This window comes from Chiloscyllium plagiosum, unplaced genomic scaffold (assembly GCF_037043375.1).
Source record: "Chiloscyllium plagiosum isolate Xiang-an unplaced genomic scaffold, Cpla_swu_hap1 HiC_scaffold_11, whole genome shotgun sequence".
Lineage (NCBI taxonomy): Eukaryota > Metazoa > Chordata > Chondrichthyes > Orectolobiformes > Hemiscylliidae > Chiloscyllium > Chiloscyllium plagiosum.
In genome coordinates, this window is record NW_028270149.1 from 80,659,281 (window position 1) to 80,684,607 (window position 25,327).

General features: G+C 40.9%; 1 protein-coding gene across 4 annotated transcripts in view; it reads left to right on the forward strand.

Moving 5' to 3' along the window:
- LOC148148847 (sodium- and chloride-dependent neutral and basic amino acid transporter B(0+)-like) overlaps positions 1-25,327 on the forward strand; it is a 96,281-nt gene that overhangs the window by 47,973 nt on the left and 22,981 nt on the right. For all 4 annotated transcript variants that reach the window (XM_087992207.1, XM_087992210.1, XM_087992211.1 and 1 more), the window contains 4 exons: positions 941-1,079; positions 7,483-7,615; positions 8,394-8,534; positions 13,975-14,203. In XM_087992207.1, coding sequence (XP_087848333.1) covers positions 941-1,079; positions 7,483-7,615; positions 8,394-8,534; positions 13,975-14,203 — 642 coding nt within the window. The remainder of the gene's footprint in view (positions 1-940; positions 1,080-7,482; positions 7,616-8,393; positions 8,535-13,974; positions 14,204-25,327) is intronic.

Genomic DNA, 25,327 nt, shown 5'->3' on the forward strand with positions numbered 1-25,327 from the left:
AGTGCTCCCCCACTGACACCTCAGTCACCTGCCCTGCCTTATTTCCCAAGAGTAGGTCAAGTTTTGCACCTTCTCCAGTAGGTACATCCACATCCTGAATCAGAAAATTTTCTTGTCCACACTTAAATTCCTCTCCATCTAAACCCTTAACACTATGGCAGGTGGCTGTACAGGACATTGGTTAGGCCACTGTTGGAATATTGCATGCATTTCTGGTCTCCTTCCTATTGGAAAGATGTTGTGAAACTTGAAAGGGTTCATAAAAGATTTACAAGGATGTTGCCAAGGTTGGAGGATTTGAGCTACAGGGAGAGGCTGAACAGGCTGGGGCTGTTTTTCCTGGAGTGTCGAAGTCTGAGGGGCAACCTGACAGAGGTTTACAAAATTGAGGGGCATGGATAGGATGAATGGACAAAGTCTTTTCCCTGGGGTGGGGGAGTCCAGAACTAGAGGGCATAGGTTTAGGGTGAGTGGGGAAAGATATAAAAGGGAACGAAGGGGCAACTTTTTGATGCAGAGGGTGGTACGTGTATGGAATGAGCTGCCAGAGGAAGTGGTGGAGGCTGGTTCAATTACAACATTTAAGCGTCATTTGGATGGGTATATGAGTAGGTAGGGTTTGGAGGGATATGGGCCGGGTGCTGGCAGGTGCGACTAGATTGGGTTGGGATATCTGTTTGGCATGGATGGGTTGGACCGAAGGATCTGTTTCCATGCTGTACATCTCTATGACTCTAATACCTCAAATACCTCACAGGCAGACTGGTCTATGGTAAACTATTTTATCTTATCAAATGTGGTTATCCATTAACTGACATCTAAAGAGGCCTAATGACCTCCACAATTAAGATTAGCAGTTAATGCCTGCCCTCCTAATAATCTGTACATCCTAAGAATAATAAGTAAATTATCCCTTACAAACATATTCCATATTTTCCAGATCCACTCTGCAATTTCTCTCTGGACAATGGATATTTTGAAATCGTTAATACAACATGGCTGCAGACAAATAATGAATCTTGTCCAAATGGATCAGGAATCTCCATTCCTCACCAGGGTCCAAGTGAGCAATACTGGGAGTAAGTACATTGTTGCAGAGAGCTACACCTATGACCTGCATAGCTGGGCCAGCAACACCTTCTGGGATAGTTAGTTGGTAAATGAGAGAGAAGTTGTTTGATTGCGGTAGAGATTTACATTATTCTCTTGTATATTAACAGGGGCTCCTGCTTTAGTTTGTATTTCCCTGGTTTCTAACACCGCAGCTTTCCTTTCACATGATTTTAGACCTTATCAAACATATTTATTTTCTTTTATATTCGGGTTTCAAGACTGATCTCCCTTTCTCTGTATTATCAATTGAATACAGTATTATGTTTAACCCATCGTCCTGGTCAGTGAATTAGGGAAATTGGGAGTAATACAATGTTTAATGATATGAAGGAGCTGAATTCACTGGTAGACACAGTGACTAACCCAGGTAGTTTTAACAGTGCAATGTCAGGCTGTCAATGAAGCACCGTCAGGAACTCCTTCAAACCAAATCAGCCCACAAGGGAATCCCATCAGCATTGATTGATTGATTGTTTAACAAAGTTGTATATTTTCATCAGTGTGTAGAATGAGAGAGAATATTTAAAACAACACCAAATTTAGTCTTTTTATTTAATACCACTGAACACTGGAATATAGTTTTAGAAGGATGTTAACATCAACCAATTAATTTATATCGAGTCTTTGCCCTCAACATCAGCAACAAAACTGAAATATGTTACAAGGGCAGAACGAATAATGCTCAGAAAGTGACCTTTTATACTGAGGCTAGGCTTCCATGTTCTAGATTCTCCAGTCAAACAAAATAAAGGGAGGGATATTCTGTTCTCAGAGCTGAGGAAAAGATTGGTAGATGGGCGAACTTGATCGGTTGAGAGGGAAAAAGCCACATTCTCGCTGTTTAATTAACCTTCAACAAAGAATTTCTCCACATCCAGGTGCTGCTTTAGCTATCTCACCAGCAAGTTATGAGTATGATGGATCACAAATAAGTCTCAGCACTTGCCTTAGATTACACAGTGTATTTTATGACAAACAGTAACTACGTACAGGTTACACTAACCCTGAATGCATTTTAACTTATTATCCGCCAGAGGTAGCAAAGACATGTGTGTCTCCATCAGGAGACCAGTTCAGACTCCAATTGATTCCCAACCCAGAGTTGTGGGACATTAGCAGTCTGAGTAGAGATCTGTCTAACTCAAACATTAACTCTTTCAGAGCATTAGTTTATACAATAGACACGTATGAGGATCCACAGACTGATGTGGACCTATGTGTGTGCTTCCACAGGGGTCATTCTAAAGCAGACCACAGTATTATAGACGAGACCAGACCCTGCTAAGCTTTAGTAGGAGATAGGCTCGACCTTATCTTTAATATTTATTTCCAGGCTAGTATAAGGTGCCATGTTCCAAATTTGATTTGATTGGTCGCCCACTAGGCTTTAATCAAAACCAGCATTATCCTTCTGATGCAATTAAAATACAAAAAGAATTGGCATAACTTTAACTCTTTTGAAATACTTAACAAGATAATGTTTTACTTAAGTACGAATTATCAACTGTTCCAATATAGGAAGCATCCAATATCTGCCTCATTTTAATTTTAAAAGGAAGCCTCTCATCTAAGACTCTAACAGCAGAGAAGGCAAGCTGTTAGCTCAGCAGCAGAAGAAACCATCTCACAAACTAAAAGAAAAACTAAAACTTTCCTGGGTCTGTGTGAACCCTGACTCCACTGCTCATGCTTCTTTTGTCTCATGAAAAAACAACACCTGAGGGATATTGCCAAACTATTTATCAACTGTCTGCCTGCTGCAGACAAACTGTCCACTGTGGCAACAGCTCTCTGCAAGAGAAACAACAGAGAATACATCTCTCTTAAAGGCACAAAACCATCACAATAGGGCTACTGAGGCAGATGCCTCAACTGATCAAGTACAATGCTGTAGACTATCAACTGAGTATCTGGCATCATAGTTGTTTGCATGTTCTCCACAACCTGACTCTACCAAAGGGTAATGTCTCAGAGGTGAAGAGATGAAAGAATGTGAGTTTTATTTGAGGAGGTAGCTGGAAGAGAGGATGTTGTGATGGCCCAGGAGGATCAGGACAGACATAAGGAATACATGGCTATAGTCTGATGAACTAGGGAATCGTATGAATATCTTAATGCCGTATGGTCCTCAGGGAATTGAGCTACACTGACACATTTCTTTGACCTTTCTGTTTGTTATTGGCAAACCTGCCAATTTAAAAACATTGCTCTCTGCTTTCTGTCTGTGTTTATCAATTCTCCACATTTACATTCCAATATCTTGCTGCCTTCAATGATCAATATAAAAGAACTGCCAACAACTTCTAATCATGTGTACTCTTTCAAACAATGCCATTAAATCTGCATTGCCTCGACTCATCACTTCTGCCAAAAAGCATCACCTCACATGTCTTTGGATGAAATCCGGTTTGCCATCCACCTGTCCATTTGGCCTGCATGAACATTTCACAGAGGTAAAATATCTTTCTTTCAAGAGCTCCTTTTAGATTTTGAACACTCCACTTTGATGTTTAGGTTCTTTTTTTTGATTTTCAGGGGCTCCTTTTCCATTCTCACTCATACTTCTGATAGGTGATGCAGTCAGGTAGTAACATTATCTTCTGTACTCGTGTTGATAAGTATGGAACTGAGACCTAACTCAGAAGCAGAATTTGAAGAATCCTCAATAATTATCATCCCTCCATTAAACATAAAGACACCACACCCACTGTAAGCATGAGTATTGTTAGCACAGCAGTATTTAAATTGGTATAATGCATTGGGAAAAGTTAGAAACTAAAGCTTCGTTCAAAAATAACTGATGAACCCTGCATCAGAGAAAAGCATTACGATAACCTGTCCACACTGGTGAAGTCACAGCTGACACATTTTCATTGGATATGCTTGAAGTTGGAGGATTTTAACCGGGCAGTTATTATCCTTTTTACTATATCTTAGATTTGATAGATTTAAATTTAACAATTTATCCAGCACTGCTTTTAATCAAGCATCAATTCTTATTTGTATGTTTGAGTTCTAAACTTCTTCCAGCCGTCTTGTGGAAATGTTTCTTAATTTCACTCCTGAAGGCTCTGGCTCTAATTTTCACATTATGCTCCTTTGCCATAGACTCCCTTAAATTAATTGTTTGCTTATTTGTTTTTTTTTCCACTATATTATCTAATTAGACTTCCCTAATGTTTCCTTCATTGACCAACACTTTGCAAAGTCTTAAAGCCATGAAAAGCACTATGAAAATGCTGCTGCTTATTATTGTTTGGGATCTCAATTTGTACAAAACCATTGCAAGTTTATCTATAACACAGTCCTCAGGTATTCATGGTATGCAAAATACTTTGAGAGATGTTAGCACAAAAAAGGAACCTGTTCTTATTGGAATAAATCTATTCAGTATATAATACAGCCAATTTAAAAAAACATTTCTTCAGCCAGAGAGTGGTGGAATTCATTACCACGGAGCACAGTGGAAGCTGGGACGTTAAATGTCTTCAAGGCAGAGATTGATAAATTCTTGATCTCGCAAGGAATTAAGGGCAACAGGGAGAGTGCGGGTAAATGGAGTTGAAATGCTCATCAGCCATGATTAAATGGCGGAGTGGACTCGATGGGCCGAATGGCCTTACATCCACTCCAAGTTTTATGGTCTGATGGTCTGAAGTTGGAGCCAATTTGTAACATTGTCAGTGCTCACCAATTCTTGAAGTCTGGTTTCTTTCGCAATCTGATCCTTGTATATTATCCTTCACTATCACAGTAAACAATCCCCATAATTCACTGTATTCAACACTTAAACCGTGTTTTAAACACAGTTGGACACTCGTCCTCCAATTCCATAAGCATTAGTTTTGTGAACCAGTTTTTTAGATATGTCAAATGTATTTTTAAAATCGAATATATAACATACATTGGATTTCCTTCAACATTATCCATTATTACATTAAAAATTATCAATTAAGTTAGTGAAGTATGATCTGCCTTTTAAAATCATGCTGATGTGCCCCCGTTAACTCCATGAACATTTTACTTGTACACTAATCTTTTCTGTGGCACAACTGAATACTTTGGAAAATCCAAGGGAACCATACAGAGTGATTCTTCATTATTTACAACCAAAAAAGCAACTAGTAAGTTAATTGAATATCATTTTCATTTAATAACTATGTATCGTATGATATGTTTGTAATGGGTTAAGTTTTTCTTGATAATACATTAAACCATTTTTCCATCCATTGATGTTAGCTGTCTGGTTGGTCAGTTTTTATTTTCTCTTTCCTGTTTTTCTTGGAATGTAATGGTACACTTGCTAATTTGTAATTCCCTGATACCATTCTAAACCACAGGGGATTCTGCAAAATATTCACTCATTGGTCCATTATCTCTCTCGATACCTCTTTTCAGATAGGATGTACTCCCTTAGGTGCTGGAGATCTTTTGGTATTTCATCACTTAGTTTCTTCCAATACTTTTTCACTGCTGAGATTAATTAGCTTAAATTCCTTTTTATTATTAGTTCCTTGGGTATTTTCTCTTTCTGGCCTTGACTTGATACGGCGTGACATGCTAGTGATCTGCAACTATCACACTATGACAGTTATTCACTCCTAGAACGTAAGGATGAGACGTGGCTATGTAGTACTAATGAATTCAATCGACTTAGTATAGCACCTCATATTTACACACTTACACTACAGTCACTGACAATTGTGCGTTTGGACTCTACAGTACATTTGAATTACTGAGCTTGTGTGTTTCTCAGCATCATGCTGCAAGAGGACAGAACTCAGTAAGACAGAGACTGAGAACTTTATACCATTCCATCACATGCCATGATATATTGCTGGCATCATGACCATGTTCCGTAATGGTATATCACACATTGATGTTGAGATACAACATCGCATTACCCTTTTTTCAAAGACAAGAAATCACAAACAGATGTACTGAACTGCTTTATACAGGTACCTATTGTCCATTTAATAATTATAGAAATATAGAAACATTTATAGAGTCATAGAAATGTACAGCACTGAAACAGACACTTCAGTCCAACTTGTCCATGCTGACGAGAGATCCCAACCCAATCTAGTCCCACCCGGCCCATATCCTCCAAACCCTTCCTATTCATATACCCATCCAGATGCCTTTTAAATGTTGCAATTGTACCAGCCTCCACCACTTCCTTTGGCAGCCCATTCCATACACTTACCAGCCTCCGCATGATAAAGTTGCCCCTTGGGTCTCTTTTATATCTTTCCCCTCTCACTCTAAACTTATGCCATCTAGTTCTGGACTCCCACCCCCCCCCCCCCCCCCCCCCCACTCCACCCCCAACCCCAGGGAAGAGACTTTGTCTATTTATCCTAGCCATGCCCTTCATGATTTTATAAACCTCTATAAGGTCACCTCTCAACCTACGACGCTCCAGGGAAAACAGCCTCAGCCTATCCAACCTCTCCAGATAGCTCAAATCCTCCAAACCTAGCAACATCCTTGTAAGTTTTTTTTCTGAACCCTGGAAAGTAGGCTGATAAGGGGATATGAATCACTCCTCCTTTGACACATATGTCTTAGATTGGTTTGGCGAAGATCTGCGATCCATTGTTAGATCATATCCACTTTGATATGCCAAATAAACTGACAATGGTAGGAATTGTTTCAGTGATGGTTGCACTCATCGTATTACCAATTCGCCAAACAATAATTGGTTGGACAAAGTTATCAGTCATGAGGATGTAATCCTCCCCATACATTTTCGCATGTTAGTTGCTATTTTTCTCCAACGTTTAAAAAGAACGTTGTGTAGCTGTAGAGGTTGCTGGGGTTAAGTTTTGCATTCAGCATGTGTCTCCATGAGTTGCTAGATTTCCTTGTTCATCTCTGGCTTGTATCTCTTTCATTAAGGAGTAAGGACGAAGCTGAGGTGGTGGAAGTCTGGTCCCAGATCAGTCACAAACTCATTTAATGGTAGGACAGGCTCAAGGGGTTAAATAGCCTTCCTCTGTTCCTGTATTCATATCTATAGTCAGGAATTCAATGAAGGGGTTAAATAACCTCCCTTTGTTCCTGTGCATGGTAAAGCAGTCAATGAATCATTTCTTATGTATGTCTTTAAATCAATTTACAATCTGAGGAATTTCATCAATGCTCACAGTGTAAACAAAATCTTGAAGATCCCATGTGATATGGTGGTAATGTCCCTTCAACTGAGCCAGCAGGTCTGAGTTCATTTCCCATCTGCTCCAAACATGTGTAATAATATCTTTCAAAAGGATAATTGAAAAATACCGAGACAAAACCTGTTAACATTATGAAGGTTCTCTGTGCAAAGAAATTTGACCTTAAACTGTTTTCTATTGTTATTTTGTTCAGTAAAGTGGTTTTACGCCGTACAAGTTCAGTGGATAAGACTGGGGAGATAGTCTGGTATTTAGCCCTCTGTCTGCTTCTGGCCTGGCTAATAGTTGGGGCAGCGTTATCAAAAGGAATCAAATCTTCAGGAAAGGTAAACAATTTAGTGATGAGCAGAATTAAAACAACTGTCAAAATACAGATTTCTGTAACAATACAACTCGAGCTTGCAAGTTATTTGTGAAGTAGCTGGTTTATCTCCCAGTGATATTAACAGTGTCTCTTTGGAGAGTGGGAGATTCATAAAAGTTATTTGGCACTTCAGGCCTGAGGACGACCTGAAAATCTTTCTTCTGAGGGAAAGAACAGCAGTAATTCCCCCTGCAATGTGTCCTTCATTTTAAGGGTTTCAGTCACTGGTACAGGGACTCTGGGGAATTTTATTTACCTCATGTATGTATTGAACCCTGACCTTTAGCCCAAAAGGACAAATTCTTTGTATTTGCCACCCACTTCAGACATGAAATCAAACATGCTGTGATGTAAACTTACTGGACAGCAATATAGAACAGCACACCTCTGAAGATATGTGTTCAGCTTCTTGTGTTTGCTTACAAGCTATTTTTATCCCCTTGCATTACTGTTGGTGGTTGGATTGGCGGGAACAGTCTCTGACATAGCAAGTTTATAGGCCAGAATGGATTACAATCTCTCCAAAATCTCTCTCCTGTGACAGCAAACTCCTTGTCTTTGAATTAAAATCTTACCTTTCAACATATAACTTTACATTAGTGTACATATAGTAACTTAGAAAAATAATGTGTGATTTCAATTCTGCATTGATTAAAATCCTAGTGCCTTAATGTTCAGTTAAGTTGAATGCTTTAAATGGGGAATATGGGAATACCTAACAACTTATTCTTCGTGCTCAGGTGGTTTATTTCACTGCGACATTACCTTATGTGATTCTGACCGTACTCCTGATCCGAGGGCTTACCCTGGAGGGAGCCTCTAAAGGAATTGAATTCTACATTGGAATCCAATCAGACTTCTCCAAACTGGCAGAGGGTCATGTACGTACACCAGAATAATCCATAGAATTTCAGTTGCCTCATCAGTCTCAAAGTGACATAATTGACAATTATAGCATTACACACATTGAGAGATGTACTTCTGGTCAGTCAAACTCTTGCTGTGGATCTTGTACTTAATCTATGGTTTTATTTTAAAATTCAAATTCCACCATGTCTGGATTTGAGATGACTGAAATTATATCCAAAAGAATTGTTTTGTGAAGGGCAGGTCGTGCCTCACAAACCTTATTGAATTCTTTGAGAAGGTGACTTAGGAAGTAGACGAGGGTAAAGCGGTAGATGTGGTGTATATGGATTTTAGTAAGGCGTTTGATCAGGTTCCCCATGGTAGGCTACTGCAAAAAATACGGAGGTATGGCATTGAGGGTGAGTTGGAGGTTTGGATTAGGAATTGGCTGGCTGGAAGAAGACAGAGGGTAGTAGTTGATGGTAAAGGTTCATCTTGGAGTGCAGTTACTAGCGGTGTTCTGCAAGGATCTGTTTTGGGACCATTGGTGTTTGTCATTTTTATAAATGACCTGGAGGAGGGGCTAGAAGGTTGGGTGAGCAAGTTTGCGGATGATACGAAAGTCGATGGAGTTGTTGACAGTGAGGAAGGATGTGTCAGGTTATAGCGGAATATAGATGAGTTGCAGAGCTGGGCAGAAAGGTGGCAAATGGAGTTCAATGTAGGTAAGTGTGAGGTGATTCACTTTGGTAAGAGTAACAAAAAGACGGGGTACTGGACTAATGGTCGGATACTTGGTAGTATGGATGAGCAGAGGGATCTTGGTGTCCATGTACACAGATCTCTGAAAGTTGCCACCCAGGTAAATAGTGCGGTGAAGAAGGCATATGGCATACTGGCTTTTATTGGTAGAGGAATTGAGTTCCGGAGCCCTGAGGTCATGTTGCAGTTGTATAAGACTCTGGTGCGGCCGCATCTGGAGTATTGTGTGCAGTTCTGGTCGCCATACTATAGGAAGGATGTGGAGGCACTGGAATGGGTGCAGAGGAGGTTTACCAGGATGTTGCGTGGTATGGTAGGAAGATCGTATGAGGAAAGGCTGAGGCACTTGGGGCTGTTTTCATTGGAGAAAAGAACGTTTAGGGGTGACTTGATAGAGGTGTACAAGATGATTAGGGGTTTAGATAGGGTTGACCATGAGAACCTTTTTCCACGTATGGAGTCAGCTATTACGAGGGGGCATAGCTTTAAATTAAGGGGTGGTAGGTATAGGACAGATGTTAGGGGTAGATTCTTTACTCAGTGAGTCGTGAGTTCATGGAATGCCCTGCCAGTAGCAGTGATGGACTCTCCCTCTTTATGGGCATTTAAACGGGCATTGGATAGGCATATGGAGGATAGTGGGCTAGTGTAGGTTAGGTGGGCTTGGATCGGCGCAACATCAAGGGCCAAAGGGCCTGTACTGCGCTGTATTTTTCTATGTTCTATGTTCTAATTAAAATCTGCTGTGGAACTTGGCTCTCAGGCGCAGTCCTCGGAGTGCATCACTCTCTCACAGACAGAGAAGAAAGATTTCAAACTTGACAGCTTCTTTTGGTGAGCAATCTCCACAGTGGTCTCATTTTATTGACTGGCAAATCTGTGCATGAGCTATTAGTGCCACAGTGCTGGGTTTAAATTTTGATTGATTGGTTATTGATATAATCATACTAAAGATCCAACACATTAATGGCTTATTTCACATGAGTGGTTGACAAGAATGATCCTGGGGATGAAGGGCTTGACATATGAGGAGTGGTAGAGGACTCTGGGTCAGTATCGATGAAGTTGAGAAAGATGAGGAGTACTTCATTGAAACTTATGGAATACTGAAAGACCTGGATAGAGTGGATGTAGAGATGTTTCCTCATAGTGAAAGGATGACCCTTGAAAATTGAGATGAGAAGGAGTTTATTCAGCCAGGCGTTGGTTCATCTGTTGGAAGTTATTACTACACCTGTGGAGGCCAAGTAATTGAATGTCTTTCAGGCAGATTGAGTTAGATTCTTGATTAGTGAGGGGATCAAGCTTTACAGAGTAGACACAGGAGAAGTATGTTCAGGAGCTTATCAATTACATTCAAGTAGTTGAGCAGATTAATTGGGCCAAATGGCCTAATTCTGCTCCTATATCTCATGGTCCTATGGACACCTGACATAATCTGGTCAAAGCTGGAAGACACAGGATCATGTCGGGTTTCAAACAATCTGTCAATATTTGAAGATTGAACTAAATGACTACAGTCAAATCTATGCTGTCCCTTGGCAGTTAAAATATTATCTCTAATTTGAGCAATATCCAGGTGCTTCACTTTGGGATTTTGCTAAATTTGACACAACTTTTGACATCTTAACCTCAACAAGTTGTAGAAGAATGGTAGAGAAAGGAAGACACAATGTAGGGTGGAACAGAGTGAAAGGGAATTAGGTCTGAAGGAAGGTCACTCGACCCGAAACGTTAACTCTACTTTCTTTCCCTTGATGCCAAACCTGCTGAGTTTCTGCAGCAATTTCTGTTTTAGTTTCAAATTTCCTGTGTCTGCAGTTCTTTGTTATCATAAAATGGAATATAACTAGACTTTTAAAAATTGTACAGGATGGGATGGAATATCATGAAACGGCCGCTTTATTCCTTTCTTGTGACTGATTCTTTTTTCACATCTTACAATCAATTCATCAATAAACTTTGCAGTGAAATGTCAGACTAATGTAAACATGTTTGAGTCAAAGTTAAAAATCACACAACACCAGGTTATAGTCCAACAGGTTTAATTGGAAGCTCACTAGCTTTCGGATCAACGCTCCTTCATCAGGTGATTGTGGAGGACTCGATCGTAACACAGAATTTATAGCAAAAATTTGCAGTGTGATGTAACTGAAATTATACATTGAAAAATTGATTGTCTGTTAAGCCTTTCATCTGTTAGAATACAGTGATAGTTTCACTTCTGTCATGTGTAAATCACAAAAACCTATTTTTTAAAGTTGCATTCTCGGGTTAGCTGTTAACAATGGTGATAGCTAGACAATATGTTGAAGGTGTTGGCCCCCTGTGTTCTCTGTCTATGACCTGATGTTTAGATTGATTCTAATCTAAAAAGTGAGATAACAGAGTTTTACATAAATTCATGCAGTTTTTGAGCTCAGAGTTCTACATGAATGTATGCAGTTTTTGAGCAAAGTGCAATGTAACTCTGCAAGTACAAATTCACCACACAAAATATGTGTGTGCATGTAGGTCTTTGTCTGTCTGTGTGTGTGTGTCTGTCTGGGGTGGGGGTTGTGAGTGTGAGAAAGTGTGTGTGTGTAGTGAGTGCAGAGTGTTTTAAGTCTGGGAGTGTGTGTGTCTATAAGGGTGTGTGTGGGTGTCTGTGTGCGCGTCTGTGTGTATCTGTGTCCGTGTGTGTGTGTGGGTGTCTGTGTGCGCGTCTGTGTGTACCTGTGTCCGTGTGTGTGTGTGGGTGTCTGTGTGCGCGTCTGTGTGTACCTGTGTCCGTGTGTGTGTGTGTGTAGGAATATCTGTGTGTGTGTGTAGTACAATGGTTATCACCTGTAATGTGACATGAACCCAAGGTCCCGGTTGAGGCACTCCCTATGGGTACCGAACTCAGCTATCAGCTTCTGCTCGGCTACTTTCCTCTGCTGCCTGTCCCGAAGTCCACCTTGGAGGATGGTCACCCGAAGGTCCGAGGCTGAATGTCCTGGACCACTGAAGTGTTCCTCAACCAGGAGGGAACCTTCCTGTCTGTTGATTGTTGTGCAGTGCCCATTCATCCATTGTCGTAGCCTTTGCTCGGTTTCCCCAATGTACCATGCCTCCGGGCATCCTTGCCTGCAACGTATAAGATAGACCACGTTGGCTGAGTCACATGAGTACCTGCCATGTACAAGGTGGGAGGTATTCCCACGCGTAATAGTGGTATCTATGTCCACAATCTGATACGTCTTGCAGCGTCCACCGTGACAGGATTGTAAGGAGTTGTCCTGAGAGCCGGGCAGTTTGCTACGAACAATGATCTGTTTGAGGTTTGGCGGTTGTTTAAAGGCAAGGAGTGGAGGTGTGGGGAACGTGACGGACACCTGGAAGTGGACACACACACAACACACACACATATTCACACATACACACATATTCCCACACACACACACACACACACACACACACATTCCCACACACACACACATATTCCCACACATACACACACATATTCCCACACACACACACTCTCACATACACACAGACACAGGTACACACGGACGCACACACAGACACCCACACACACCCTTATAGACACACACACTCCCACACATGTATCCCCTCACAGACTTAAAACACTCTGCACTCACTGCACACACACACACTTTCTCACACTCACAACCCCCACCCCAGACAGACAGACACACACACAAACAGACAAAGACCCACATGCACACACATATTTTGTGTGGTGAATTTGTACTTGCAGAGTTACATTGCACTTTGCTCAAAAACTGCATACATTCATGTAGAACTTTGAGCTCAAAAACTGCATGAATTTATGTAAAACTCTGTTATCTCACTTTTTAGATTAGAATCAATCTAAACATCAGGTCATAGACAGAGAACACAGGGGGCTAACACCTTCAACATATTGTCTAGCTATCACCATTGTTAACAGCTAACCCGAGAATGCAACTTTAAAAAAAAGGGTTTTGTGATTTACACATGACAGAAGTGAAACTATCACTGTATTCTAACAGTTGAAAGGCTTAACAGACAATCAATTTTTCAATGTATAATTTCAGTTACATCACACTGCAAATTTTTGCTATAAATTCTGTGTTACGATCGAGCCCTCCACAATCACCTGATGAAGGAGCGTCGCTCCGAAAGCTAGTGTGCTTCCAATTAAACCTGTTGGCTATAACCTGGTGTTGCGTGAGTTTTAACTTTGTACACCCCAGTCCAACACCGGCATCTCCAAATCATGTCTTTAACCACAATATTATTTAACTGGAAAAGCAGAATTGTGACAAGAATTCAACCAATCTTCAGACCTAAATTTTAATTTAGACAAACTTTCTTCTCTTTAGTTAATAGCCTCTATTTTGGTAGTTAAAAATGACTCCTTGGATGCTGTTTTGAATAAAAGAATAGAGGTCACTGGGTGTCAGTGCAACCAGGAAAGAGTCAAGCCATTCAATTGAAAACATGACTTAAAGGGGAAAAGCATCAAAGCTCCTGGAAGGAATTTGGCAGTGAGTAGAAGACAGGGATACAATATACTGTTTATCAGAGATAGCAATTATCAGTGGAAAGTTAATTCATTTAGTCCCGCCATTAAATTGGGAGCCAAACACACTGCAGGTTTCTTGTGATAAATGCAATTGTATGTATACAAAAAACTTCAGTGTGATTTCCTGATGGTGATGACTTTTTCCTGCTATTTTATAGGTCTGGAAAGATGCAGCAATACAAATTTTCTTTTCTTTGTCAGTGGGTTCTGGTACTTTAATAGCACTGTCATCCTACAACAAATTCCACAACAATTGTTACCAAGACGCCATTGTTGTCTGTGTTGTTAATTGTGGTACAAGTGTATTTGCCGGATTTGTCATCTTCTCTATCCTTGGACATATGGCTCATATTCAAGGGAAGCCTGTTTCTGAGGTTGCCCAATCAGGTAAGTGCAGTGTCCACTTTGCTGTCTTCTGTTAAAATATTTCCAAACTTGTGATAAACCTGATGGGCAAAGGTAGCCTGGTTGAGGAATTCATGGAATGATTTCAGGATAGTTTCTTAGAACAGCAAGTTCAGAAGCCAACAAAAGAGCAAGCTGTACCAGACCTGGTATTGTGCAACAAGAAAAGATTAATGCCCAATATTATGGTGAAGCTGCTCCAAGCTAGCATTTTACATGCAACTTGGAGTAGGAGAAGTGAGTGCAAAATATTTTAGTAAACTTAAATGAGAGCAATTATGAGGTCAGGAAAACAGAGCTGTCTAAATTAAATTGGCAAATTAGATTGAAGCGTAGTTTAATGGAAATGCAGAGGAAGCTATTTAGTCAGATTTTCACAATATATAGAAGATTTTTATTCTAAAGATAAATTAAAATTCCAAGGGACAGACCCAACATTCATGGTTAAATAGAAAGGTTAAAAACAATATGTTACTGTGGAATGACAGATGGTACAAACTCGGCAGAATGTAACAAACAATACAGAATGACAAACAAATAATTCAGAAGGAAGAATTAGAGTTGTAAAGTAAGGTCGCCAGAAATATAAAGAGAGTTAACAAGCATTTTTATAAATATTCAAAAAAGAAATGTTAACGATGAGCATTAGTCGTATGGAACCTGGAAAATAAAGAGATGGAAGATGAACTGAACAGATATATTGCATCAATCTTCATCATAAAGGGTACAAGTAACACTCTAGAAGTAGCAATGAATCCAGGGAATGGAAAGGAGGGAGGAACTCCGGAAAACCCCAATTACCAGAGAAGTGATAATGTGCAAGTTGTTGGAGTGTGGTCTGACAAATATCTGAGTCCTGTTTGACTATCCTCGCCTCTTAAAAGAAATGGCTGGTGACATAATTGATGCATTTGCTTTAATTTTCCAAAACTCCCCCGATTCATGAAAGATACCACGAGCTTGGAGGGTGGTCAATGGACCTTGGAGGTTGGGCAAAGAAAGGAAGAATATGCAGGTCAATTAACTTGACATGTATCATAGAGAAAATGCTAAAGTTTTTTTAGATTAGATTACTTAGTGTGGAAACAGGCCCTTCGGCCCAACAAGTCCACACCGACCCGCCGAAGCGCAACCCACCCATACCCCTACATTTACCCCTTTAACCTAACACTACGGGCAATTTTAGCATGGCCAATTCACCTGACCTGCACATCTTTTGTGACTGTCGGAGGAAACCGGAGCACCCGGAGGAAACCCGGAGAAACCCACGCAGACACGGGGAGAATGTGCAAACTCCACACAGTCAGTCGCCTGAGGCGGGAATTGAACCCGGGTCTCTGGCGCTGTGAGGCAGCAGTGCTAACCACTGCGCCACCGTGCCGCCCACTAAGTTGTGATTAAATAGATTATATTGAGGCATTTGAGGTAAATTGCAGATTTTGAGGAAGACTCAACATGGTTTGGTGAAAAATAAATTAAGTTTGACAAATTTATTGGAGCCCTTTAAGGAAGGGTTAAGTATTGCTGATAAAGAGTAACCCCAGGATGTTCTTACCTCTAGAAGGCATTTGTTAATGTCCCATTAAAAGTATGGTGCTAATTAAAAGCTTGTTATGTAGAAGATATTGGCATGGATAGAAAATTGGTTGGCTGACAGGCAGCAGAGAGCTCATTTTAAGGTTGGCAAGTGGTCTTCCATGAGAATCAGTGCTGGGACCACAACTGTTTACAATTTATACAAATGACTGGGATGAAGAGATACAGAGCATGGTTGCTAAAATTGTTGACAACACCAAGAGAATTTGTGGAGCAGACTAAACTCCCTCAAAATCTGAAGAAGATAGCCTTTCCGCTAACGTTTTCTTACTTCAAAGGCAAGGACCAGACCTTGCATCCTGGATGCAGTTTGATTGATTAAACAACCAGTCTTGAAAGTAAACACACTTTATTCATACACTGCAGTTAAAATGCAACAAACAAAAGATGAAATCAGAATAACTTTACTCTATTGGGAAAGATAACAGAATAATAGTTTATTTAACTACTAAACAGTAACTGTTCTGATATAACAATATCCATTAACACACCCTTGGCAACAGCGAATTCAGTAAGATAGGTTGTCTCACATGTAATTCTAGCAGCAGGAAGAGAACCTGGAACAGATAGAAGAAAAGCAACTTCCAAATCCACCGTCAAGACCAAAAGCAACTGCTACTAAAAAAATTAAAACAAGATTCCTGGTTCTGTGGAAGCTTGAACCTACCCATTCAAGCTGCCTCAACTTTGAAAAAAAAATCCACGACCTCACAAGCTGTTAACTTTATTGGCTTTGAGCAGACTGCTTGACGTCTCTTTCTCAACCTTTCTTCATGGAAAAAAAAGTCAAAATACATCTCTTAAAGCTATAAGATCGTCACAACCTCACCCTTTAACAGAATGAACCATCAATTATGAAGATGGCTTCACTTTTAAAAACCTTTTAGCCTTCTGCAATTAGTACACCACAAAGTGTATATGTTGCATTGACTCTAAGAATGCAATTATGCACCAGTACAGTCCATCTCATTCTGTTTCCCTGCCACTGAATCCTCCATCTTTCTTCATCAAAGTCCTGACAATACATTGGCAATTACATTCTCTTGTCCTGCCATGTGTACAATTTTCAACTTGAATGGCTGCAATTAGTTCTATCTAAATAATCTGGTATTTTTGTCCTTAATTTTTTCCAAAAAATGTAATGGTATATACAGTTGTCTCAGATTACTGGCGATATAAATGTTGAAATGTTGCAACGCCAACACCAGACTCGAGGTCTTCTTCTCAATTGTGGAACGTTTCTGATAATTATTCAATTTTCTGGAAGAAAAAAACCCAATACGTGTTTCCATCTTCTTCTCGTTGTCTTGCAAGAGTACAGAACTGACACTCTCATCACTCACATTGAAAGCCATTTTGAATAGCTTTGTATAATTAGATGTGCCTAACATTGGGGCAGTGGTCAATACAGCTTTCAGGCTGTCAAATGCCTTCTGACATTCCTCTGTCTGCTGAAATGTTCTGCATTTCTTGTTTCCTGCATTTCAAGTTGCTTGTTCCACCTTCTCAATACAGTCTTCCAAATGTGGAATAGGATATGAATCAGATTTTGTAACTGCATTGACTTTGTGGTAGTCTACACATAGTTGAAGGTACCATCTGGTTTTGGCACCATTATTATTGGTGACCTCCATTCTCAGCAACTCATTTCGATTATATTACCTTTGATCATGCATTCGGTCTCTTTTTGCACCTGTTCCAACTTTAGAGGATCAAGTATATCAGGATATTGCTAACTGAAATAGCATTTCCTATATCTACGTCATACCTAATCAGATTAGTACTTCCCAGCTTATTCCAACATGTGATTGTAATAACTCTTTCGATTTTCCTCTGGCAGATAATTCAATAATTCATATCAATTTTTGATAAATGTCCAATTCAGAATCCTCTGAACTTGGTTCTTCACTCTGTTGTAACCAGTAACACATTCTCCCTTTGCTTTCCTTCCCTATCAAAATACCTTTTGAGCACATTCACATGACACACTCTGAGGCTGCTTTCTGTCTAACGTTCTTATTAAATAATTCACCCTACTCAATTTCTTTTTGATTTGATAAGACCCTTTAAAGGTTCACCTGTCACTAGAAGTTACACACACTTTATATTGGCCAAATTCTGACTTGTTGATTTTTGCTGTGATACTTTTAAAATGCACTCTACCCAACTCACCCACTATATTTAATTTGACACATAGTCCAAATATGGGGTCTCTGAACTCTAACTCACCAGCTTCTCTTTAATCAGTTTCAGTGATCATCTCACCTCATGCCCCAAAGAACTCAAATGGACAGAATTTGGTTGATTCATTTAGTGCATTCCTATTTTCAAAAAAGTACAAATGGAATTCCTTTATCCCAATCCTATGGATAGTCTTGACTCTCAGTCTTCAACAGGGTCTTCAAAGTTTGCTGCTGTTCTAATACTCCCTGTGATTCTGGATGGGGCGCAGTGGATTTGAATTGTTTTGTTCGAAAGCTAACCAAAATTTCCCTGACTAATTTGGTATAAAGTTTGACCCTTGATTTGATTGCATTTCTGTGGATAGTACATATCTCGTTTTAAAAAAAAACATTGAGGAATTGTTCAGCAATCGTTTTAGCCGTGATACTGCGTAATGGAATGGCTTTTGTAAATCTAACAGTCATATTCATTATGGTCAACCAATACTGATTCCCATATTTCGTTTAAGTCAAGGCCGTAAGCAATCAATTAAAACTCTTGTAAAATGTTTTTCCATAAGATATAGGAGCAGAAATTAGGCCAATCAGCCCATCGAGTCTGCTCCGCCAAAGGTTTCTCGACCTCATTCTTCTGCTTTCTGCCTGTTACCCTTGATACCTAAGAAACTATCTATCTCAGTCTTAAGTATACTCAATGACCTGGCTTCCACAGCCTTTTGTACCAATCAATTCTGTAGATTCACCACTCTCTGGCTGAAGAGGTTTCTCCTTATGCCCATTCTAAAAGGCTTGGCCTCAGGTCCTAGTCTCTCCCATCAATGGAAACAGCTTCCCAACATCTACTCAGTCCAGGCCTTTCAATATTCTGTAAGTTTCAATTAGATACCCACCTTATCCTTCTAAACTCCATTGCAGATAGACTCAGGGAACTCAAAAGATTTCTCAAATATGTTAAGCTTTTCATTCCTAGGACCTTTATCGTGAACCTCCTCTAAACATGCTCCAGGACCAGTACATCCTCCTTGAGATATGGGGCCCAAACCTGCACACAATACTCCAAATGTGGTCCCACCAAAGCCTTATAGAGCCTCCAAAGTATGCCCCTGCTTTTATATTCAAGTCCTCTCAAAGTAAATGCCATCATTGCATTTGCCTTCCTAACTACTGACTCAACCTGCAAGTGTACCTTGAGAGAATCCTGAACTAGAATTTCCAAGTCTCTTGGCACTTCAGACTTCTGAATTTTCTCCCCATTTAGAAAATAGTCCATGTCTCTGTTCTTCCCACAAAGTGCATGACCTCCCACTCTCCCAAGTTGTGCTTCATCTTCCACTTCTTTGCCCACTGTCCGAACCTGTCCAAATCCTTCTGCAGCCGCCCCATTCCTCAATGCTACACATCCTTCTACCTATCTTTGTATCATCTGCAAACTTAGCCAGACTGCCCTAAGATCCTTCACTGAGATTGTTGATGTATAAAGTGAAATGTCATGGTCCCAACAATGTGCCTTGCCGAACACCACTTTGTTACTGGCTGCCATCCTGAGAAGGACCTACTCTGCTTCCTGCCAGATGGCTATGCTTTTATACCTTGTCTCTAACACCATGGGCCCTTATCTTACTCAGTAGCCTCGTGTGTAGCATCTTGTCAAAGGCCTTCTTGAAATACAGGTAGGTAGCTCTGCTTGGTACGACATTCTTGTTACATCCTCAAAGAATTTGTCAGGCATGACTTCCCCTTGATGAAGCTGTGCTGAGTTTCCCTATTTTACCATACACTTTCAAGTATTCAGAAATCTTGTCCTTCACAATGGATTGCACGATCTTACCCACAATCACGGTTCGGTGAATCGATCTGTAATTTTCTGTCTTTTGTCTTACTCCCTTTTTAAACAGGGGTCTCACATTAGTGATTTTCCAGTCCTCTGGGACCCTCCCTGATTCTAGTGATTTCTGAAAGAACCTCACTAACGCCTCTGCTATCTCTTCAGCTATCTCTTTTAGAACTGTGGGGTGTTGTCCATCTGGTCCAGGTGATTTATCCACCTTCAGACCATTCAGTTTTTCGAGCACCTTCTCCTTGGTGACAGCCACCATTCCCAGCTGTGCTCCCTCACTCTCTTGAAGTTTTGGGAAATTATTTGTGTCTTCCACTGTGAAGACTGATGTGAAGTAGCTATTCAATTCTTCAGTCATTTCCTTGTTCCCCACTGCTTCTCTCCAGTGTCATTTTCCAGCTCTTTTGCCCTTTAGATATCTAAAGAAACTCTCACAGTCTTCCTTTATATTACTGGCTAGCTTACCCTCATTTAATCTTCTCCCTCCTTATTTCTTTTTTTGTTGTTGCCCTCTGTTGGTTTTTGTAAGCTCCCCAATCCCCTGGTTTCCCACTGTCCTTTGCCATACTATATGCTTTCTCTGACTTCCCTCGTCTGCCATGGTTGCCTCATGCTCCCTGTACTGTGCTTCCTTATCCGAGGGATGAATCTCTCTCTTGTGTTTCCTGAATTACTCCCAGAAACTCCTGCCATCACTGTTCCACTGTCTTCCTGCTGGGCTCCTCTCCCAGTCAATTCTCCCCAGCTCCTCCCTCAAACTTCTGTAGCTGCCTTTATTGGGCTATAATACCGTTACCTCTAGTTCTATCGTGTCCCTCGCAATTTGCGGATTAAATTCAATCAAATTATGATCACTGCCTCCTAAGGATTCTTCACCTTAAGCTTTATTATGGGGGTGGGATGGTGGCTCTGTGATTAACATCGCTGCCTCACAGTGCCAGGGATCCAGGCTCGATTCCAGCCTTGGGCAATTGTCTTTGTGGAGTTTGCACATTTTCCCTGTGTCTGCATGGTTTCCTCCGGGTGCTCCGGTTTCCTCCCACAGTCCAAAGATGTGCAGGTTAGGTGAATTGGCCGTGCTAAATTGCCCATCGTGTTCAGGGATCTGTAAGATAGGTGAATTAATCAGGGGAAATATAGAGGAATAGGTCTGGATGGGTTACTCTTCAGAAGGTTGTCGTGAATTTGTTGAGCCAAATGGCCTGTTTCCACACTGTAGGGATTCTATGAAAAGTCTCCCTCATTGCACAACACTAAGTCCAGTATTGCCTGTTCCTTAATGGGCTCCACCACAGGCTGCTCCAGAAAGCCATCTCGTAGACATTCCACAAATTCCTTTTCTGTCAATCCACAACCAACCTGGTTTTCCCAGTCCAGCTGCGTATTGAAAACCCTTATGATCACTGTAACTTTGTCTCTCCTAGACATCTTTTCTATTTCCTGGTGTACCTTGCACACCAGCTCTTTACTACTGTTTGGAGACCTGTACATAACTCCAACAATTTTTTTTTTTTACCTTTGTGATTCCTCAATTCTACCCACGCAGATTCTACATCATCTGACCTGACTTGGTTTCTTAATGGTTGATTTAATTTTATTTCTTGCTAATAAGGCAAGCCAACTCCCTCTGTCCACCTGCCTATCTTTTTAATAGGATGTATATCCTTGAATCTCCCAATCCTGATCACCTTGCAGCCAGGTCTCTGTGACACCCATCCTGTCATACCTGCTTTTTCGATATGCGCCTAAAGCTCACTTATCTTGTTCCTTATACTGCATGCGTTGAGGTGTAACACCTTCAGTCCTGTATTAACCATCCCTCTTCTCACTGTCATTCATTTGTCCAGTGTGTGGTGTTTCTTTAGAGAGGGAATGGGTAATAAGGGTGCTAGTTTAATCTCTGCCTAAGGTTTTCCAATTACCTGACATATATGATATGTCTCGCAAAAGTCAACCACATCCAAAGACAGTCCAGGCCAATAAAATGTTTTTTGGCTTAAGTTTTTCTTACCCACAAATGACCATCTCCTGGTAATTCCATAAGACCATAAGACAAAGGAGCGGAAGTAAGACCATTCGGCCCATCGAGTCCACTCAGCCATTCAATCATGGCTGATGGGCATTTCAACTCCACTTACCCGCATTCTCCCCATAGCCCTTAATTACTTGTGACATCAATAATTTATCAATTTCTGCCTTGAAGACATTTAGCATCCCAGCCTCCACTGCACTCTGCGGCAATGAATTCCACAGGCCCACCACTCTTTGGCTGAAGAAATGTCTCCGCATTTCTGTTCTGAATTTACCCCCTCTACTTCTAAGGCTGTGTCCACGGGTCCTAGTCTCCGCGCTTAACGGAAACAATTTCCTAGCGTCCACCCTCTCCAAGCCATGTATTATCTTGTAAGTTTCTATTAGATCTCCCCTTGATTAGATTAGATTAGATTACTTACAGTGTGGAAACAGGCCCTTCGGCCCAACAAGTCCACACCGACCCGCCGAAGCGCAACCCACCCATACGTTTACCCCTTATCTAACACTACGGGCAATTTAGCATAGCCAATTCACCTGACCTGCAGGTGGGAGGAAACCGGAGCACCCGGAGGAAACCCACGCAGACACGGGGAGAACGTGCAAACTCCACACAGTTAGTCGCCTGAGGCGGGAATTGAACCCGGGTCTCTGGCGCTGTGAGGCAGCAGTGCTAACCACTGTGCCACCGTGCCGCCCATAAACTCCAATGAATACAATCCCAGGATCCTTAGGCGTTCCTCATATGTTAGACCTACCATTCCAGGGATCATCCGTGTGAATCTCTGCTGGACACGCTCCAGTACCAGTATGTCCTTCCTGAGGTGTGGGGACCAAAACTGGACACAGTACTCCAAATGGGGCCTAACCAGAGCTTTATAAAGTCTCAGTAGCACAACAGTGCTTTTATATTCCAACCCTCTTGAGATAAATGACAACATTGCATTCGCTTTCTTAATCACGGACTCAACCTGCATGTTTACCTTTAGAGAATCCTTGACTAGCACTCCCAGATCCCTCTGTACTTTGGCTTTACGAATTTTATCACCGTTTAAAAAGTAGTCCATGCTTGTATTCTTTTTTCCAAAGTGCAAGACCTCGCATTTGCTCACATTGAATTCCATCAGCCATTTCCTGGACCACTCTTCCAAACTGTCTAGATCCTTCTGCAGCCTCCCCACTTCCTCAGTACTACCTGCCTGTCCACCTAACTTTGTATCATCGGCAAACTTCGCTAGAATACCCCCAGTCCCTTCATCCAGATCATTAATATATAATGTGAACAGCTGCGGCCCCAACATTGAACTCTGCGGGACACCGCTTGTCACCAGCTGCCATTCTGAAAAAGAACCTTTTATCCCAACTCTCTGCCTTCTGTCAGACAGCCAATCCTCAATCCATACCAATAGCTCACCTCGAACACCATGGGCCCCTCACCTTGCTCAGCAGCCTCCCGTGTGGCACCTTATCAAAGGCCTTTTGGAAGTCTAGGTAGACCACATCCACTGGGTTTCCCCGGTCTGACCTACTTGTCACCTCTTCAAAGAACTCCAACAGGTTTGTCAGGCACGATTTCCCCTTACTAAATCCATGTTGACTTGTTCTAATCCGACCCTGCTCTTCCAAGAATTTAGAAACCTCATCCTTAATGATGGATTCTAGAATTTTGCCAACAACCGAGGTTAGGCTAATTGGCCTATAATTTTCCATCTTTTGTCTTGATTCTTTCTTGAACAAGGGGGTTACAACAGCGATCTTCCAATCATCCGGGACTTTCCCTGACTCTAGTGACTTTTGAAAGATCTCAACTAGCGCCTCCGCTATTTCCTCAGCCACCTCCCTCAGAACTCTAGAATGTAGCCCATTGGGGCCAGGAGATTTATCAATTTTAAGACCTTTTAGCTTTTCCAGCACTTTCTGTTTTTAATGGCAACCATACTCAACTCAGCCCCCTGACTCCCTTTAATTGTTGGGATATTACTCATGTCTTCCACTGTGAAGACTGATGCAAAGTACTTATTAAGTTCTCCTGCTATTTCTTTATCTCCCATCACTAGGCTTCCAGCATCAGTTTGAAGTGGCCCAATGTCTACTCTTGCCTGTCGTTTGTTTCTTATGTGTTGAAAGAAACTTTTACTATCATTTCTAATATTACTGGCTAGCCTACCTTCATATTTGATTTGTGATTTCATGTGGCCTACTTCATTACAATGAAAACTTCTGAACTTTTATTATTCTCTTTTCCCACCCTCATGGGTTTTCATTTTACCCTGTGGTAAAAAAACTGCACTATCTTTATGGTCGTCTTTTCCTTTACTACATGAGGATGTCTCTTTTCCCCAATTTTTTTCCCTCGCAGATTGAAATTGATGTTGGAAGCCAAACTTTGATTTATGAACCACCTCATAATCCTCTGCCATTTCTGCTACTAAGCTGCCAGTCTCAACTCTCTGCTTTTCGACATGAGTTCTCACTACTTCAGGAAGTAAAGTTTTGATCTCCTCCAAAATAATCATCTCTCAAAGAGCGCCATATACTTGATCTATTTTCGATGCTCTTACCCACTGATCAAAGTTTGCTTTGTCTGATCCTTTCAAACTCTATGAACGTTTGACCAGGTTCTCTCCTTAGATTCCTAAAATGCTGCCTGTAGGCTTCTGGTCCTAGCTCATATTCACTTAAGATGGTTTTTTTCACCACCTTATACTCTCCTTTGATAGTGATGCAAATACCTCACTGGTTCTACCTTCTGACTTTGTTTGGATCAACAATACCCACATGGTCACTGGCCATTTCAAATGTTTAACGACTTTTTCAAATGAAATGAAAAAGGCTTCCACTTCCTTCTCGGCAAATTTAGGCAATATTCGGACATATTTAAACAGGTCTTCACTGGGCCTTTAGGTAAGATGGGGTTGTTCTCCATCACTCATCAATACTCCTGTCTTTCATCTCTACCTCTGCCATTTCAGTTCCAACCTCTGAAGTTCAAAAGTTTGCCCTTTCCTCACAGACACACATTTACAGCTTTTTGTGGCTATTTCAAAAGCTTTGCCTTGCTGCTTTTCTGTAAAACTCCCAAAGTAACCTCTTCCACCATCCGGAAACTCTTGGTGACTGAAAGAGCCATCATTACACAAGGCACACCCTATTTAAACTAACTGAATTTAAAAAACTGTCTTTGAGTCCAATAATTGTCAACACCATTAGAGATTTTGATCCAGACAAGAGATCCAATTTGTTATGGACCAGACCAAACCCTGTAAAAATATTACAAAGATAGCCTTCACTCTGTTAATTTTCTTATTTTAAAGGCAAAAATACCAGGCATTGAGTTTCAAATACAATTTGAATGGTCAAACTATGAGTCTTGAAGCAAAACAGACTTTATTTTAGCTATAGTTAAAAGATAACAAATGAAAGAAGAAATTGGGATAACTCTGTTGGAAAACTTAACAG